The sequence below is a fragment of the Procambarus clarkii genome, chromosome 32, assembly GCF_040958095.1.
Source record: "Procambarus clarkii isolate CNS0578487 chromosome 32, FALCON_Pclarkii_2.0, whole genome shotgun sequence".
Lineage (NCBI taxonomy): Eukaryota > Metazoa > Arthropoda > Malacostraca > Decapoda > Cambaridae > Procambarus > Procambarus clarkii.
The window spans coordinates 29,585,026-29,606,076 of NC_091181.1; the positions used below are offsets into that span (position 1 = coordinate 29,585,026).

A 21,051-nucleotide genomic window follows, 5' to 3' on the forward strand; every position below is an offset into this window, starting at 1 on the left:
AGGTTAATGGGCTATATGCGGGACCGTGTTATTGTTCCACGATGACTGTTGTGGTGATTTAACTGTATAATTCTCTGGTGCTCCCCACTTAGATTATTTTATCCAAGCTTGGAGACCTCATCTTCTGAAGAAAATATAGCTGCTCTGGAGAAAGTACAACACCGGGCGACAAAAATAATTCCAGAACTGTCAACTTTCGTACTATAGAGGAATGATTGCTTTCGTGCCTTTGAAAAGCCGTCAGCTTCCGAGCCTCTTCGAGGCCACTAGTGTTAATGACCCTAAGGTAAATTCAGGTAAACTATTGGTCCTTGTTCGTGTTACATCTGACCTTTCCTGAGTAGCAAAATCTGGGTAAAACACAAGAATATCTTCCAATATTCGTGAGTGTATAAAGTAGTTCAAAGTACCTCGTACCATTTCATCTGAAATCATTGATAACAGGGCAGTCACAGATATAGTGATGGAGAGTATGGCATAGCTCTTGTTCACATAGTTTACAATTGGAGTGTTTACCAGTGGGAGATTCGAAAGCGCTCAAGTCCATTCTGATTTCATTTTTCACACACACTTTTTACGTTTGGAAAATGAATTATATCATCTCGGGAGATGTATACGAGTTGGAAAATGGGTATTGTGCGAAGTGGTGGACGAAATAGTATGAGGTACTTTGAGCTCTGTAATTACTTCATACACTCAGGAATATTGGAAGATATTCTTGCGCTGTACCTAGATTTTGTTAGTGGAAGCTAATAGATCAGCTTTACATTTCATGTTCTCTCCTAATTCCATGTATGACTGGCCGTCTTGTGAGGTGGAGATGTTGGATGAGCTTATAGCTGGTTTTCTATCTACAGTGTGGTCCTTCAAACAGAATGGGGATAGCATCACATTTCTGTGTACTTGAGCTTGTTAAAAAAATATATATTGTTTGAGAGGAGTCTTGTAGAAACTGGTAAGAGTAATTATAATATAATGTTTCCATGATTCAGTGCAACCATCCTATGAGGTGGGAATATTAGATGAACTTATAAATATTTTTTTTATCTACACTGTGTAATCTTTCATATAGAATAGGGTAGCAGCACATTGCTGTGCACACCTAAGCTTGTTAATAAAAAAAAAATGTGGAGATACAAGATACGTTACGCTGTCTGAAGTAACACCAGATCATACCTCAAGCTTCTTGCAGCCTCACCACCTCCACAGGTGAAAGGTTTGTGAACACAAAAATTAGCTATATTACCTTTAAATACATACATGGATAGATACGTCTTGAAAAGATTTTAATTATTACGTTCAAATATTTTAAATACCTTAACTTCAGATACTTCGCATTAAATATCTGCTACAGCAAATATACGATTGCACTTCTTCCATATACAGTATTTATTAAACAATATATAAGGTAACTTATTCACGTGTATTTTAATCCATAAACCTGCGTGCAATATTACTTGGCTGTCACGAAAATATGGCATAAATTAAATTATTATAACTATCTGCTGTGTTTTGGCGGCTCCACATATTGCTCTCATGCTTTCAGTTTTCAATCAAACATCTTTTATAACAAAATATGTCAATAAAACTCAAATATTTCAAATAGGAGCCAAGTTTATAGCCACAAATAATAATCGTAAATATTATAACGAATATAAAACTGAATGAACATACAACTACGACTTATAGGGCTAATATTGAGTGTATAGATAAATGTAAAGATGTATGGACGGGGGAGGCGAGAGAGTGTTGGAACTGGAGAGCGACTCGTCCCTGTCCGCCACCACGCGAGGTCACCGCCGAGATGGCCAAGAAAAACAAATCCAAGATGCTCGACAACGAAGACGATGGAGGTGCTGAAGAGGAGGAGCCGGACTTCAGCGATCCTGAAGACTTCGTGGAAGACATTACGGAGGAAGGTTGGTGTTGTGGGGTAACTAGGGAGGAGTGCAAGCAGGAGGGAAGAGGCATAGGGCCGCCTACCGGTACACTGCCCATGACAGCTGGACACGGGGTTTTATGACGTAGTCTCCTCGTTGGGCTGTAAGGGAATGTATTCAGGCTTAAAGGTAACTAATAAAAGACTGGCCTATATACGGGACCGTGTTATTGCTCCACGATAAGCGCAGAGTATATCGGTCACAATTCCTTCAGGCAGTACACACATCCTAATCAATAAGAGATCAGATTTGTCCCAAATATCATGGGGTTACGCCACAGTTGTCGCAAATCACGCTTTTGTGGTGGTTTCACGATGATGGATAACCTTACTTACCCAGAACTTGCATGTCCAAGTAATGCAGTGCCACATGGCATTGTTGTGTGCTATATGTAGGTCAAGTCTCGATGAAATGATTCAATATAAATACACATTAACAGATTGAATCATGCAAGACACAATCTGTTGAAACTGGAGATCCATTTCAAAGACTTGAAAAAGTCAGCATGTAATCGTAATCATTTTTGGCTCTATAGTCATACTTGCTTAGTGCATTCCTTGCCTCTCTTTTTGGCATCAAGTATTTTGTGTATATTACTTCTATATACGTACAGTATGTAGTCATACTGGCTTAGTGTTTTTTCCTCGTAATTACCTTACCTTAGTTGACAAAAGAACAGGCTTCTCCATATGGTACTATATTTTTTAACAAAATCACTTGAAATTTTTTTTTTTCAAAATATATTGTTTACATTTATCAGAACGATATTCTTGAAAAAGTTATTTAAAAAATCTTTATTTATTTTAAAGCACTTCATTAGTTCTCAGCTATAGTATCCTATGCCTACTGCAATCAGATATGCCTAAAATTGGAATCATACAGTACATAATGGTAAAACTGTGTTGAAGAAATATGAGGGAGGACCTATGACTAGCTGCTAGCTTCCTGTCCCCCATTGTCTCTAAAAAGGTGGGTAGCCCTTGGGTGAAAACCAAGTATTCAGCCTCAAAAATATATTTAATTGGAACTATGGGTACAGAATAGGCAGAAAAGTCGTCGTAGCCAAGATGGTATGGTTTCCTAATGAATTTTAAAATGTACCTAACTTTACCCAACCCAACATTATAGACCATATCACAGATTATGCATGGCCATCTTTTTAAATTTGTTTATTTATTTATATATACAAGACATTTCTATAGTCCTAATTTTTTCCAGAATATGATATGCCAAATAGTTTAACAACCAGGTACGCATTCACTGCTGGGTGAACAGAGGCTACAGTTAAGGATTGGCGCCCAGTCAATTTTCCCCGGCCAGGATACAAACCCAGGCCGAAGTGCTCGTGAAACACTGGGCGAGTGCTCTACCACTGTGCCACATAGTGAATGTCCTGCTTCCATCATTAACCTTATGGTAGACCACTGGCCACCCTGGTAACTGAACATTTATCAACCAAGTGTATTTTAGGTGTGTTGGCTAAAAGTATTAAAGTGAATAAGATGGGCCATAATTAACACTTTCGTTCGGGAGGGATATATACATTGTCTGTAATTAACTCCAAAAGCTGTGGATGTTCGGGAGGTACGTCTACAACGTCCAATTTTAATGTACAGTTTTTGTTAAAATTTCATTTTTTATCTGAATGCCAGGCTTTTGGGCTTTATCTGTATATATCCATGTAGAGCATTCTATTGCAAACAAATTGATACCAAAATTAACGACCTAGCAAAACATTTGACGTTATCAAACTAAATAAAAAAGATTATACACATTTGTGTGCAGGTGTAGTAGGTGTACAAATGCGTGCTCATTCATGGCAAACGCTTGGCTGACTTTCACCTTTGCTGCACGGAGGGGGGGGGGGCTCTGATTTTGGACTTTATATTCATATACCCCTGTAGGAATTCTATTGTGAGCAATTTGATACCTTATTGAAAGATGTAGGATGAGAATTGAGGTGAGAATCCCACAAAGAGTAGGCACATTTTGGTGGTGGTTCACACTCGCGGGTAACTCTTGGCCGTTTTGTGAGTTTGGTGCGGGTGGCACGCCAGACTTTTGGACTTCATATGTATATATCCCTGTAGGGGATATATACATATCAAGATATATGCATTACTATTGTGAACAAAAAGATACCAAAATTAATGCAGTAAGACAAAAATTGAGGTGAGAAAACTTAAAAAGAGTATACATATTTGCGTCTGGCTGTTCGCTCACATGCAACGTGTGGTGCACCTTAAGGTGGTCTAGTAAGCGTGCAGTGGGGATGGGAAAGTGTTAATATGGGTATTCTGGCAGACTTGCGGTTATACAAGTACGGGCAAATTTCCTTACAAATGTATGATACATCTAGGTGCCTGGCAACAGTTAGGCAGGACAACTCTTGTAGCACTACCTACTTGCCTACATTTTTGGTTACTGCTTTAACCACTGCACTATGCACCTGGTTTGGCAAAAACTTCATAATGCAACTGTTAACCACTGCCCTCCACATCTGGTTTTGGCAAAAACTTCATAATGCGGCTGTTAACCTTTGTACTGCACATCTGGTTTTGGCTAAAACTTTATAGTGCAATTGTCAAGGACATATTTTTGTTTTTATAAATGTTCAACTAAAGTTAGTCAAAATGTTTCCAAATGCCACCATTTTCATTTGAAAACACAGTGATGAAAACATTAAAACCATTAAAATCTAGCATAATTAAAAAAAAATAGCACAACTCACAGAGTGCCCGTGCAGTACAGTGGTTAAGGACATATTTTTGTTGTTTTTATAAACATTCAGGTAAAGTTAATGTCAAAATATGTCCAAACTCAACCATTTTCATTTCAAAACAGTAATGAAAACATTAAAAAATGTTTTTTTTTTTTTTTTTTTTCGAGATATATACAAGAGTTGTTTCATTCTTGTACATGTTAAAATATATCCCAATTGAAAAAAATAACACAACTCTCAGAGTGCCTTAGGGCTCACTGCACAGTACAGTGGTTAATGAGTATTGCATCTGTGCATGTAGATTTTGGTGTCATTTACAAGCCTATACATTCCATTAGCATATTCTTCTTTTTAATTCCGATTTCATAAACCAATAATTCACCTATGAGGGCTGAATTCTAGTGACTACAATATTAATGAAGAATCAAATGTCCCTTAAATTGCTAGTATGTATTGTTAACAATTTTAAGATGACATACTGTACTGTACAAATGTTTAGGACATGTCCTTCACAATTAGCTACATTTGTAATGAGTTTTTAAACAATTAGCTTTTATGTTAGGGGATATCCCTTTCATTACTTTGCTTATATTTAGTCAAGGATGCAAAAGCTTCCTGGAGTCATATGCCAATGTGACTACTTTAAAATAGTGTTCAACTTTTCCGTGAATGAGGTGGCATAGGCCTCGATGGCCTGTACATATGCATTGTATTGTTTTTATTATTCTGTATATGGTGTATATAAAAAATAGCTAAAATTTTAGGGCATCATTTCACTGTTCTTTTAAGAGTACATTACATTGAAATCTGTTTGGGTAAATCATGATGGATAATATGTTTATTTGTTTGAGAATTAAGTATTATTGGATTCAAAATACTAAAAGTAATATAATCAACAGAAATAGAACACACATGAAAATAAAAGAAACTAGCATTAACAGATGAGTATTTACTTGGATTGGGTACATTAAATGTATTTAACTTTAAATTGATTGAAAACTGGATTTTAGAAGGTTACCATGTATTTGGTACTGCACATTATCAGTCTTATTAAAATACATACCTTAGTCTTTTGAGAAATGTTTAAAGCCAATTCGGTGCACTGTAATACGCTATGATTAAATTCGTGGTGTAGGTTTTTGTTGTAGTTTTGTTCATTAAACAAAAACACCTGCTATAGCTTTAAATGACAGATAAAATGCAATACACTACACAAATGCAAGTACAGTTCTGTTTTTGTGTAGATAATTTGGTTTTATTAATTTGTATAAAGCTACTTGAACTTGATATTTAATGGATGTGCTGATAAATTTTCATTATAGGTTGTCTTCACTTGTTTTACAAGTTTATTAATATAATTTGGTACAGTAGTGTTATACATTTAATATATAAATTTTTATTCAGAACTTTTAGGAGATTTGCTTCGCCAAAAACCGAAGGAAACTGATGGCGTAGAGTCTGTCATCATTGTTGATGGTGTGCCATCAGTTGGCGCTGAGAGATTAGAGAAGTTGAAGAATGTTGTTCGTAAAATCTTCAAAGAATTTGGTGCCATTATCAATGAATTCTACCCCACAAATGAAGATGGAAAGACTAAAGGGTAGGTGTTGATTTATATTATAGCTCACGGACTGAAATGTTAAAATTTTTAACTACTGTGTACAGTTATTTGATTTTCTTCATTCTTAGCAAGTATTTGCTATTGGATTTTACACTGCAAGCATCCATGTAATATCTAATGTTAAAAAGTATCTAAAATCTTGCCTAAATGACATTTCTCCAATATGTAATGTTATATTGTACAGCATTTTAGTTGGAGTGCAAGCAGTGGGAGACTGATTAAGGCTATTTGTACAATTATTCACAGAAGAGTACAGTGTGAACAAGAAACTAGCCATCTCTGGCAGCCAAAAAAAAATTACTGTATGACCTAAGCAAATGCTGATTAATATCAGTATATGAGCACTGTTGAGTGGGCAGCTTTACTTTTGAAATGACGTTCTAAAAAGTTTGCACAATTGATAGTTACTGCATGTATTTTTCTTGTTTTTTGTTACCCATCTGCTTTGTATGCATGTGTATGTGAAGGTGTGTATGTCTTCGTATGATGGGGCTGCAGGAATAGTAGTTGCTGTATTTGTGCTTTATTGGGTTATGGCCAAAATATGAACATTTAAAACATTGTTAATTTTCTCAACATCACTGTAGCATGTTGCATATTAAAGAGAAAAGAATTGATTTGAATTTTTGTTTTCAAAACATTTACAGAAATTAGCTGGCAGCCAGTGCCAAAAATTGTCATGGGGGTCTGAATGTATTCTGGTGACCCTAATCTCCCTATGTGTTCATCCCAGACCCCAGATCCATTATTTCTGTCAGTTTGGGTGACACCAGTCCTACGTGTCTGGCCTCCAACTTTGAACACGTACACTTATAGTATAGATATACTGTACTATGGTCTTCTTTTTATAACTCATATACTTGGGCTGCTTTTTTATCATATAGCAGTGTTGGATATATATAATTTTGTTACTGTTACTCCCTTTTTGTATTACCCTTTGATATATTCTTAGGAAAAAGTTCTTGTTTACAGATACATCTTCCTTGAGTTCAAGGATCGAGCTGCTGCCGAGGAAGCAGTGAGACAGCGCAACAACTACAAATTGGACAAACAGCACACTTTCCTATGCAATCTTTTCACTGATTTTGAAAAGTATGAAGACATTCCTGAAGAATTTGTTGCACCTGTACCTCAGCCATACAAAGTATGTAGTTTTTTTATACCATGGTGGAATTAATTTTTTAACAATTATTGTTGGAGCTGTAAATACTATTATTTAGCTAATACCAGCATACTAAATTTTATGGTGGTATGTGTAAGGAAGGAAGCTATTCATGGAGATTTAATTTTAAAGAATTGTAGTTGAAGCATTTACTTAAGACTATATTTAGTTAAGTTTGGTTGAATATGTAAAACATTAACATATCTTTATATATAACTTGTCATTTTCAGGATATGGGAAATATGAGCTATTATCTGCTTGATGAAAACTGCTTTGACCAGTTCTCAATTATCTATGACGGAGGCACAACCACTGCTATCTACCTAAATGTTGTCCCAGAAGCTGTAGAGGTCGCCAAAAGAGAGGTGATTGAGATTGGTTTGTTTTAAAAATTGTTCCATTGGTATTTGAAATACAGTAGTCATTACTTTGAATTTGCTAATGATTTAGTTTTTCATTCTTTCATAGAGATGGACAGAGACGTATGTACGTTGGTCACCAAGGGGAACTTACCTAGCTACATTCCATGGCAAAGGTATCGCTCTTTGGGGTGGGGAAGAGTTTCGTCAAGTTCAAAAATTCAGCCATCCAGGTGTTCAATTTATTGACTTTTCTCCTTGTGAAAAGTGAGTATAACCTTTGAATATTAGTGCAATATTACTTTCTAGATGATGAAAAACTTTGTCCAGAAAGAAAATGTTGGTTACAAGGCTTAATCTTTTCTGAAAAAAAATAAATAAATAAATTCATTGGTAAAGCTGCAATTCGGATAATAATAATAACTATTCATCAAAGGTACATTGTGACTTTCTCACCACACGTTGACCAACGATCTGAAGAGCCTCAGTCTATTATTGTTTGGGATGTTCGTTCTGGGCTGAAGAAACGAGCCTTCAATGCTGAAAGACCTCCAGTTTGGCCAGTGTTCAAATGGTCTAATGATGACAAGTATTTTGCAAGAATTGGTGAAGATTGTCTTAGCGTGTACGAAACTCCAGTAAGAATTATTGATTTTTTTGTTACAGGTGCTATGTGCTTATGTACGTACATGCCTATGTTGTATTTTAAACATCTTGTTCTATATATTGGATGGTTTTACACTACTATATGTATAATTATAAAGTATAACTTTTAAACTTGTAATTTTGTTGGGTATTTGTTTTAATCTTAATCTCTATTTTTCCTCCAATTAAGTTAAAGTTTTTATCATATTAATGAAACAAGGAAAGAGTTATTATATAAATTATGTTTTCCAGTCATTTGGTTTATTGGACAAGAAGAGTATCAAAGTTATGGGAATCAAAGACTTCAGCTGGTCTCCAACAGACAATATATTGGCTTACTGGATTGCTGAGGATAAGGATGTGCCTGCAAAGGTGTCCCTTGTCTCTATTCCAAGTCGAGAAGAAGTAAGTGATGTAACTAAGGTTAAGTGGTTAAAGCATTATCCATCTGTATTGATTTTTTTTTTTTTTTTTTTGCATAGAGGAGGGTTTGCTGTACTTAACCAGGCAGAATGGCCATAATCGAGGCTCTAGAATTGTTGAAGTTCACATCTGAGAAGGAAATTGTCAAAGGAAAAGTACAAGTTTGGCAGATTAATTGCATTCTATTGAAATGTTATTTGTTTATTCAGTTTATTATACAAATTAGTTCTTATATTGATGAAAATAATTTATGTAACATAATTTTTACATATTAGATGTACAGTAATCTAGAGTTGAAACTAAAAGAATTAGGCAGTCAAAGTTTACAATTAATGTTCTCTTTAAGATGTACTATGTAAGCTTCCCAATTACCTGCTTGACATATTACTTCAAATTTATTAATCTAGTTTAATAAATATACATTTTTACCCTGGATGCTTTATTGGCATGTTGAGGATTACTGTGTTAACATAAATTAAATTTATATTTTAAGGAAAATTGCTAAAATTTCTTGTATAATTGAATTTCATCCTAGTTCAATTTTTGGTAAATTCCAGTATTCCAGTAGGAAAACTAAATATTGGGTGGTAAAAAACTTGCATAAGTACATTTATATTCTTTTATTGACACTTAATTCATTTACCAGGTCAGTAACAGAAGTGACAACCAGATTACAGGTTTTCAACCCTGTGGTCTAATGTTGAGGGTGTACCTTGGGCCAGATCTTAGCCTGACAAAAACTTAGTTTTAAAAGTATTAAAATAAGGTAATTGTGTGATAGGAAGGAAGGGGGTGGAATTGTTTGTATATTAGGTAAATTCTCATAGCAAAATAGTCTTCCTAGCTTTGTGCTTTCTTTCGATACTTACTCATAGGTATGTTATGAAAATAGACGTAGGGGATTTTGATGCATAGGTACCTTGTTAGTTTGTCAGGAAATAATGTAAGTTTCATATTGTAGGCATCAGTATGATTTGAAAAATGTTCATATACCCTGTAAGATACAAAAGCTGTTTATGGTTCGTCTCCAGACCTCTTATACAGTACCTCTTGTGATAATTACCTTTCTACATTCAAGTTCTTGTCATACTGATTCTTGAAGTTGTGGATGGATGTAATTTCAACAACTTCCTCTTCCAATACATTCCAATTGCTATCACCCTCATAGGATATGAAGACTTCCAAACATCTCTGGTACTTGAATGCATATCCAGCTTCCACTGCTGTTCCTTTGTCCTACTTCCTTTCAATTTAAATAGGCTGCTATTGACCACATTGTCTATTCTCAGTATCTTGTATGTAGTTATAATATTCCCCCTCTTCTTTTTTGCTTCATGAAGTTGGAGTTCCATGCCAGTGCTGTATATTCTGGTAATGGTTTCACATAAGTGTATATGCAGTTCTTATGTTCACTAACTTCCCATAAACCACTGAAGTTATCTTGTTCACGAGCTGGTGATAGCGCTGGGATTATATTTATCTCCAGGTCTTTTTCTCTTTGTGTATTGTTTCTTAGTTGCCTTTCCATCCGTTATGGTGTAAATTTCTACAATATCTATCTCCCTTTCAAATCTTCTTTACTGTATACGTATTTGGATTGAATTCCAGCAGTCATTTATTGGCTCACTCCTGAAGTTTGTCAAAAAAAATTTTAGCATCTTAGTTTAAAGTTCCTATTAACTTTGCATCATCAGCATACAGTACATTGATATGAATGGGCAAACTCCCTCTGGTTTATAGAGGGAGATTTTTTTGTTTACATATTTTTGTTTACATAAATTAGAAAGTGTACTTTTTAATTTGAATATTACACTAGAGTGTACTTTTGCAAAATGTTTCACTATTCTTCTCCAAATAAGTAATGTAAAATCTCTGTAGTTTCCTTTACTAATCATGGTGATACCTGGTCTGGACTTGCTACATTTAGTTCTTCTAGTTTTTGTTTTTATTTTTAACTTCCTCAATAACTTCAGTTCTGTTTAGTGCTGTTTGTGGCTATCTCTTATTGGACATCACTGGTACAGGCTTGTAGGCCTGGAATGTTTTGTTAAGTTCTTTATTCACTTTATCATTCTCCAAATGTAACTGTCCCAAGTCTAATCACATGATTTTGTACACTTTTTTCTCCATATATGGCTATGCAGCAGTTGAGGCTAATTTTTTTGTTGTTGCAATGTAGTTTTCAACTGATGCTCTGCTGCCCTTCTGATTCTGGTGTAATTGTTTCTGGTGCTCTTAAGTACCTCCCTATTTTCTTCCATACCCTTATAATTTGTCCATTACTTTTTTCTTCTCCTTTTCCTTGTTACTCTGTCTATTGAACCTTAGGTATGCTGTTCTTATCATCCACTTACTACCTGAAAGGTGATCTTTCTTGTTGCTTCTACGCATTTGCTGTAAATTCCATCTCCTCAGTATTGCATACTTTTTTTCACTCAGTCTTGCATTATTAATGTGTTTTATTTTCATAGATCCGTACCAAGAACTTGTTTAATGTGGCAGACTGCAAGATGCACTGGCAGAAGTGTGGTGATTATCTTTGCGTCAAGGTTGCCAGGTATGCCAAGGCCAAGCGTGAAAAAAATGAAGTGAAGTATTCTGGTATCTACTACAACTTTGAGATTTTCCATATGAGAGAGAAAGGCATTCCAGTGGATAGCTTGGAAATCAAGGAAAATATACAGGTATTTAATATTCTAAGTCTTTTTACTTAATGGGTGTAAATTTAGTAATATATTTCTGTTGAATGTAGAGTTTAGAAATTGATCAACTAGGTTCTGTTGTGGCTTGTATTCATATATTAAATAATAAATTTGATGTTAAAGGGAGTTGATCAGTTGTCCAATGATGATCTGTGGTCTGTGTCCTCAGCTTACAACTGAGGGTCCCAAATTCAATCTCCAAGTGGGACAAGTGATTGGGTACATTTCCTTTCACCTAAGAGTTAGACAATTGTTGTGGGTGGCATCCTGGAGAAGATCAGTAGTTGGACTAGAGTAACCATGATAAGTATAAGTACTTGTATCTTCTCCCTGACAACAGAAATTATAAATTAAGAATACTGTAGTTCTGTAGTAAAGTGCCAAACCCTGCAGGATTGTTGTTGTACTTTCCACCATCTTGACCTCTCATTAGTAGCTGGCATGTTTAATCTTTGCATCAGAAATATTTGGAAAAAATGAAATAGTGGTATTTCCATTTACAAATTTAATTCGTTCCCAGAGATAACTCTAAGTGAATTTTCCCATAAGAAATAATGTAAATTCAATTAATCCATACCACACTCCAAAAAATATTAACTTTAAAATACATTTTATACATAATACACACATTCTGTACTATAGTATGTACAAGTTTTAGCTTACCTTTATTGATGACTTTTGTTGGTGTATGGAAGATGGTGAGGAGGGGGAGAGGACGTGAGATGTTACTGTTTGGAACGGGGGCCCCCTTCCACTATAACATCAGGCAGTGATGACTTCTCTGGGGTGTACTCTTCTACATTTTGCCTGCATACCACTAGAACCTGGTTGTGGCTCATTGTCTGTTTTTCTCACTAAGAACCTTTCCATAGAGACTTGTTTCCCTATGTTTTAATATTTGTCTGCAGTGAGGCTTCACAGTTGAAAAGGTTAAGGCAATGGCCTACTGCAGCTTGATTTGGGCGAGTCGTTTCAACAAAACTGCATTTCTTCCCTTACCACACACCACTCCTTAATTGTTGAGGAACCCATGGCATGGTATATAATAATTTAATGTTTAGAAAGCAAAAAAGCTGAAAAAAAAGGAAATTTTTTACAAAGAATTCAAGCGCGATTGTCACTAAGCGGGTGATCTAGTAAACTGAAGCAGGGTCTCGCCCATGCCACTAGGAGCCACGTGCGCCATCGACCCATACGTGTATCAACAAAAGGTCGCAAGTCAAGGCAAAGGTCGTAAGTAGAGTTGAATTTTCCGATGAAATTGGGGTCGTAAGTTGAGGTTCCACTGCACCTGTATTAAAATACTACGTATAATGAAATAATTTTTTAGATCTTTGTCAGAAGAGAATTCTGGTGGAAAAGAAAATTAAACAAAATTGAGATGTTCAGTTAAAGCAGTTGACAAGGATATATATATATATATATATATATATATATATATATATATATATATATATATATATATATATATATATATAATGTGTATGTGTGTGTGTGTGTGTGTGTGTGTGTCGTACCTAATAGCCAGAACGCACTTCTCAGCCAACTATGCATGGCCCAATTTGCCTAATAAGCCAAGTTTTCATGAATTAATGTTTTTTCGACTACCTAACCTACCTAACCTAACCTAACCTAACTTTTTCTGCTACCTAACCTAACCTAACCTAACCGATAGAGATAGGTTAGGTTAGGTTAGGTAGGGTTGGTTAGGTTCGGTCATATATCTACGTTAATTTTAACTCCAATAACAGAACATTGACCTCATACATAATGAAATGGGTAGCTTTATCATTTCATAAGAAAAAATTTAGAAGAAATATATTAATTCAAGAAAACTTGGCTTATTAGGCAAATCGGGCCTTGCATAGTAGGCTGAGAAGTGCGTTCTGGCTATTAGGTACGACATATATATATATATATATATATATATATATATATATATCTATATATATATATATATATATATATATATATATATATATATATATATATATATATATATATATATATATATATATATATATATATATATATATATATATATATATATATATAATTTATTTTTAGTCTTCAAAAATAAAATTGAAAATTAAGTTTTATTGTATACCATAATTGAAATTTTGACTACATAATTTTTTATATTGTATGCAATAATGAAAAAAAAATAATGTGAGATCTCAAAATATGTAACTTGGATAATCTGGAATGGGTTTTGAACAATGGTCTGGATTTTGGAGATTTTATATATACTGTATATGTATATATATACTATAATCACAAGAGCATCCCAGGAGTTAAGTGAGACTGGCTTGTACATACTTTTATTCATTTTTGGTTACAGAAATTTTGTCATTAGCATGGAAATAGGCAATATTAGTTTATCAGTTTGAAACTTTTTGACAGCTAAATCAGTGGATTGTAACTTGCATCCTAAGCAAATTTGCCCTTCTGAGTTAATTCAACCTGGAAAGTGTGTTGTAACTGATAATTTGTCGATTTGCAGTTGCACTTTATTTTCAGTCATTAGTAAGTCAGAATTCAACTTGTGTTATATATATTGCAAACTTCTTTCAGCTTTCTGGTCAGATTGACCAGATTTCTATTTAAGACAGTATCATATTCTACTTTGAGTAGCCTGTTATTTTGTATCCCTCTCTTCCATCCACCATCTTCACCTTGTTCTCTTCCTTTTGCCATTGTCACCTTGTTCTGTTCCCTCTGCTGCTGCCATTGCATTATTTTCTTCCTGCCCCTACCACCACCACCACCACCACCACCACATTATTCTTTTTTCTCTGCCCTCATCACCTTATTTTACCATGAGGTGACTACATCATTTCATTTTCTTCCCCCTCTGCCCCCAGCCACCATCACCTCATTCTCTTTCCCTGCCGCCACCACCTCGTTTTCTTTCCCTGCCGCCACCACCTCGTTTTCTTTCCTTGCCGCTACAACCTCATTCTCTTCCCCTATGCCATCTCCTCCAACACTCGCTTCCCTGCATTACCACCACCTCGTTCTTTTCATCTTTGCAGTGCCACCAGGTAATTTTCTTCACTCTGCCACCACTCTCGTGTAATTAAACTATCCAGTATTTACATTTGTTGCATACACAATTGTCAATGCATCATAGGACAAGATCTTTTTCTTGGAATTTATTTATTGTTCCCCTTTTGGGTGAGCAGATAACTTCCTTGAGTGACCTTGCCTTATGACCTAACCTAGGTTTCTATTTACCTAAATTATTTAGGTTTCTAAGGATCTAATGTTGCTGAACAAGATTAGATTGTATTGACAATGAACCCCCTTGCTAACCGGACACACAGTTTTCACTTCAGTTGATGGTGCTTCTGTACTTCGGTCCAGCGGCGTCTCCTGCTAGTGGGTGTGTTGTGGATTGGTTACCAAGTCTGTTTAATATGCTAGAGTATTATGCCAGATGGGCACTGTTTTCCTTCTGAAATCATGCATTTCAGAGAGGGCTTTGTCTTGGCAAACAAATTACTAACTGATGGGTATTAGTATGCCATCTTAGACATGAAACTAATCTTTTTATTTTTATTTATAACTATATTATAAAATTAAGAAAAAGCCTTATTGTTTTATCCTTAAGTTTCTATTGATTCCAGAGGATAATTTTAACACAGGAAATGGTAGTCAAGGATTTGCCTCTTAACCCTCAACTTTGGTCATAATTATTTATCACACCTGGTTCACTGTGGTTATAGTTTTTTTATTTATGATTTTTATTATTGTCTTGTTTGTATACTAATGGTAATGTTATAACTGTATACATGTAATAGTTAACCAAAATCATAATGGAAAGAATTAGGCTGTTATAATGGCTTGCTTTGCAATGAGGTTATGTACTAGGAGCCTATAGCTGTCAAATAACAGTTTGATCTTTGTTTCCAGTGTTTGAATCCATTCCTAGATGATATTCCTAGACAGAATCACAGAAAAGGAGTGGGTTGCAAGGCACTTCCTTCATGTGGTGCCTTTTGATGCTTTGTTCACCAATGGGTGTGTAGATTTAAATGTTCTTATTTACATAAATGCATGACAAATACAATTTGTTTACAGGCCTTTGCATGGGAGCCAGTAAACAACAAGTTTGGTATCATCAGTGGTGAGCCTCCAACTGTAAATGTAACTTTCTTCCAAGTCAACAAAGGCCAAGCTCCTACAGAACTCAAGAAACTGGAAAAGCGGCCTTGCAACAACCTCTTCTGGTCGCCTCAGGGTCAGTTTGTTGTGCTGGCTGGCTTGCGTAACATGAGTGGAGCTTTGGAATTCATTGATACTAAAGATTTCCAGGTAAGGATTGTACATTGAACTGATGTACATATTTAATTGAAATTAATTTATCTTTGCGATCATTAAAAAAAATAATTCGGTGCTGCTTTTAGTGTTTTACAAGGAAGGTTGGGACTGTGCCAATGAAATCGTAAAATGGTTCTGGTTCAGGCAGGCAAGGTGGGAATTTGATAGTCAGTATTTTGGTCATATAGAAAACTAGCCCGGACGGTTTTTTCCAACATTATTTATGTGGAACCCTTCTTTCCTTCTCTGTTTTGTACTAAAAAATTAGGTACATTTTGGATTTGAGGAAAGGTATTAGAATGTTATATATGTTACAAAAAATTAAACATTGATTAAAATCATTACAAGAATAACTGGATAATGCACAGTAAATGAGAGTTAGGTAAGTGCAGCATTATAAGCATTTATGAATCTGTATAATGAGCAAGGTGAAGTCATGTGGGATATTTGGTCATGAACAAGGGTGTCACTACATATAATAAGTCGTTCTATATAATTGGCACTATATAATCCCTACACCTTTTGGTGTAGGGATTATACCTTTACTTGCCTCATAAGCAAGAACACTTGTATTTGTACCCTGGGCCCTTTATGCACCCAGCAGTAATTTAGAACTATTGGCAGATTGTATTCTGGAAAAACCCATTGGTAAATCTTTTAAATACATGTAGTTGTGAAAGAGAGAGGTCATAGTCGGCAACTAATCAAATCTTCTGAACCTTTAAATGTGTGTACAAAAATATAACTGAGTATAGTTAAATTATAAATTTTAATTTGCCAAATACATATCATTGTTCATATTTTAATTATACATATACAGTGTATGTTTTTTCCTTACATAAATACTTTCACGTGGATTTGGAGGTACTGTATTAATTATTAATATTCAGTGAAAGTTATATGTATTTGTAAAGTGGAGGGGAAGGGAAGGGAAGACAAGTAGTGTATTGTCTCAAGGAAGATGTTAAATATATTGAGGTAGACAATTTATAACTATTTTCCACATTGGTACATCCGTATACTTGTATTGCTTTGATATTTGTTCCATGTGGACATTTTTTTTTTTTTCGTTAGGATGCAGGAATGGCTGGGATTTACTAAAGAATGCTTTTAGTGGAAAATATGCTTGTTTATTCTTGTGATCTCTATTTGGTTTACCTCCAAAATTTAGTTCAATGATAGGTTAGCCAGACTAAATTAACAAGTGGGTTAAGGGATACTTTTTTTTTTTTTTACTCATGTTATCAAATTTAAATGTCCCCCTGAAGGTTATGATGAGCACAGAGCACTTCATGGCCACTGACATAGAGTGGGACCCCACGGGCCGATATGTTGCATCTTGTGTGTCTTGGTGGGGACACAAGGTAGGTTAATGTTCCATATTTATGAGACTTTAAAAATGTGTGTATATTTTTATATTGAACTATAATATTGTGGTCTTCTAAGTACAAAGTTGGTTGGAAAATATTATACTCAATAGTGTAGTTCATGTCTCGATTTGCAGTCTGTGTTACTTGTCTTATTTGGTGTGTTTTATAATTAACTCATTATGAAAAACAGGTGGACAATGCATACTGGTTGTGGTCTTTCCAAGGCAAAATTTTGAAACGGCAAACTGTGGACAAGTTTTGCCAGCTGTTGTGGAGACCAAGACCGCCACCTCTTCTTACAACGCAAGATATAAAGGTACCATACATAACAATTGTTACCTCTTACTTAAAATTATTGCTGTATGTGTGATTTTTCTTAATTACATTACAGTATTTGACATGTTTTCCCACCTTATTCTAAGTCCTTGTTCTACTCATCCATCTCATGAACACTTCAATAATATTTCTTCTTTGTATGCATATCTTTTAGTTTTTTCTTGTAATTTCCTTTCCCCTTCACTATACAAGTAGATGCATCTGCAATGTCATTTGGTCCCTCTTTCTGTCCCATTATTATTTCATGGTAATATATTTTTAATTATTTTTAATTGCCTACTAGGAGAGTTAGAACAGAAGGATAGCTTTTTTTCCCTTGATATAGATAATAGAGATAATGGCTAAATTTCTGAGTGATGGTGGATTACACTGATTATATTTTAGGGAGATGTATATACTCATAGTAATGTACCTTGTGTTTGCAGGATATTAAGAAGAACATGAAGAAATATGCAGCCAGCTTTGAGGTACAAGATAAAATGAGATACAGCAAGGCCAGTCGTGAAATTATTGAAAAACGTCAAAAACAGATGCTTACTTTCACTGAATACCGACAGAAGATGATAGAGAAGTTTGAAGAAGATAAAGATACACGGCTTGCTCTTCGTGACGGTGAGTCATTTCTACAAAATATTTTAGAATTAATTCTGGGCACGAGTTAAACTATAAACATGTATTTTGTATGTTTTTGTATTGTGTCCTTGTGAGTTAGAGGCTATCTCTTCCATTTCAGATATCTGTTGCAACACTAAAAATTTCTTATAATACTGTCATTGCTATATTTCAAGCTGTGGATTAAGCTGTCCGTCCAAGTGGGTGGGCACTTTCCCCTTCGGTTTTATCTCAAATTCTTACCTTCACATCCCTTCTAAGTGCTATATAGTCATTATGACTTAGAGCTCTCTCCTCATAATTACTTCAGTTTATACCAAGTGTTTACTATTCGTACATTGAAAATATAAATGCTTTGCCTCTCCACCTATGTCCTAGTTCTACTTTTTCATTTAGATGTCTCTCCACTTTCTCTGTATCTTGCACATTGTGACCATTAAGTTTCTTTCTAGTGTTTGTAGATTTAAATAGTAGATGTATATTGTAATATTTCATAGCACAAAATACATGCTAGAGTTAAACTTTCCTCTAAAGAAGTTGGTGGGCTTTTGCAGGCAGGTATGTGTAACATCTCTAAATCATTGAAATGTATACAAAAAATATGTACACATAAATAACATTAATGTGATGTTTCAATGAGAAAATCATTAGAGGCCATGAGGAGGATTTGAACCTGCACATGGTTACTCCCAAGCACACCTTAGACTATTTAGAGCCTATCCATATAAAAAGGGGGAGTGGCACGAAGCCCTAAACTACAGGCCGGTGTCCTTAACGTTTATACCATGCAAAGGGATTTTTTTTTTTAATTATTATTATTATTAGGTGGGCATTCTATGCTGGTTCAGCCTCCTCCAGTACTAGTCCAACATAAGAGTAGTGTGTATTTTAAGATAGATTCTGTAAGGCTGCATCAGCTGCTAATCTAGCATTCGCTTCTGGTATGATCCACTCTTAGGGCAGTTTCTCTAGCAAAGCATTTAGTTGCTTCTTTGTGTATTTTGTTTTTTCTCCCCTTTTCCATTTTCATAACTGCATTTATTAGGGTTGAATGTTAACAGCCATTTGTCAGTATTCCTCCAGGCTGTTTAGGTCCTGCAATATTTTGCAGTACTCGCATGCTTTTACTCATATTAACTTAGTAAACAAATCAAATGAAGTGGGTTCGTATATCAAGAGAAACTTTTCTGACCAAAACTTTTTAAACTACAAATGAGGTTATGGAGGTATTAGAATCAAAGCAGAGAACGAGAGCTTCATTATTATTCTTAATATATAAACCTCAAGATGCAACAGTTGAGAAATTCACAACAGATTTAATAAAATTTTCTCAGTTATTTTGAAAATTTGGTTACAGATATTATCTTGGAGACTTGACTACTCAGTTTAAGATAGATTATAAATACAATAACATAACATATAATCAATCTGGAAATTGCCAAACACAAACCAGATTGCCTTAGATTTGATTTTTTCTTAATCAGCCATTAACACAATTAAGAGTGCTGTATTTAGAAAGGAAAATACTCCAGATTCCATTTACAGTGTCAATGAACCAATAATCAGGGACAATATATACAAATGCCAGTACTATGCATTCAGATCACAAGCTCATGGAAGACCAATCAAAAAGTAATAGACATGTCAACAAATTAAATGACACACATGAAGTGCTTCTCGGTAAATACATTTTTAACAAAGAGGATTGGGAAAATAAAGGTTGTTTTTCAACTGAGTGTGTAGTTCTAAGTGCCAAAACTCAAAGAGAATACAAAAACACTGCAGCAGCAGGAAAAGAATAACTGAAATACTCAAGTGAGATTTTTTTCTCTGGAAAAGTAGCTGGTGAAAGATGAATACGGTATACCAGTAAATACTGTTAGAGAGGAAGATAGGAGAGAATGAGATGGAGAATTGTAGAGTGGGTGAAGTTCACTACACTAAGTGGTTTGGACATGTAAGTAGGATGCCTGAGAATTATGTAGTGACTATAATGTATAAGGGTGAAAGAATAGAACACTGTAAAAGAAAGGATAAGAGTTAAATTGCATGAAAGAATGAAAGGGTTGTGTGGTGATAGCCTCCTTGGAGAATCTTCTGCTGTGGGCCACCCCGTAATATGGAGATCAAATATTATGTGGATTTTACATATGCATGTATGTATGTATTTACATGCACATTCAGTTGATTTTTTTTTACAAGTAATTCTGCATTTCTACTTTATTTTTTCTTCTTCACAGGACAAGACACTGACACACTAACTTCAAATGAAAATGACTTCGAGGAAGAAACTGTAGAGTTCTTAGTCAAGAAGGAAACGGTTGTAATTGACGAGTAATCCCCAGGAGTCTTAAGTCCCTTGGCTATCTTTGGTGTGGCCTCGACGATTGGTGGTGGTGGTAACGGAACCTGAAAAAGATCGAAGGACGTTGTCACAATTTGTTAAATAACTTTCTGCACATTGGTGCCTGACTAAGGGTAAAAAGACTACACAGGGATCTGAGTGTTCCACAAAGAGTTCATCTAGTGTGAGGACATTATAACCAGTTTGCAATATCTGATATTGTTTTTAGTGACACCTGTTACTGTTCATAAGGTACATGCATCAGTGACATTGCCATAGCTTTTATATAAAAGGACTTTAACCATGTCATTTTGGGCTTTTTGGTGTGTCTTACTGACTACTTTATTGTATTACAGTGGGTTATTTCATATCCCATTCAGGAAAAATATTGGCTTGGTTATTAAATTATGTATGAATATTTTTGTATCATTTTACATTTTATATTGATGCTTCTATGTTGATGAAAATTGAAATCTAGTTTATTGAGGTAAA

At 34.9% G+C, this 21,051-nt stretch overlaps 1 protein-coding gene across 1 annotated transcript; it reads left to right on the forward strand.

Moving 5' to 3' along the window:
• Window positions 1-1,745: 1,745 nt before the first annotated feature.
• Window positions 1,746-20,975, forward strand: eIF3b (eukaryotic translation initiation factor 3 subunit b). Its single transcript, XM_045744227.2, has 13 exons — window positions 1,746-1,919; window positions 6,067-6,262; window positions 7,256-7,427; window positions 7,676-7,810; window positions 7,914-8,071; window positions 8,241-8,442; window positions 8,702-8,854; window positions 11,344-11,556; window positions 15,658-15,891; window positions 17,166-17,261; window positions 17,458-17,583; window positions 18,029-18,215; window positions 20,456-20,975. Exons 1-13 carry the CDS (start codon window positions 1,805-1,807, stop codon window positions 20,551-20,553), a joined length of 2,085 nt encoding a protein of 694 aa, XP_045600183.1. The 5' UTR covers window positions 1,746-1,804; the 3' UTR covers window positions 20,554-20,975.
• The last annotated feature ends 76 nt before the right edge of the window (window positions 20,976-21,051 follow it).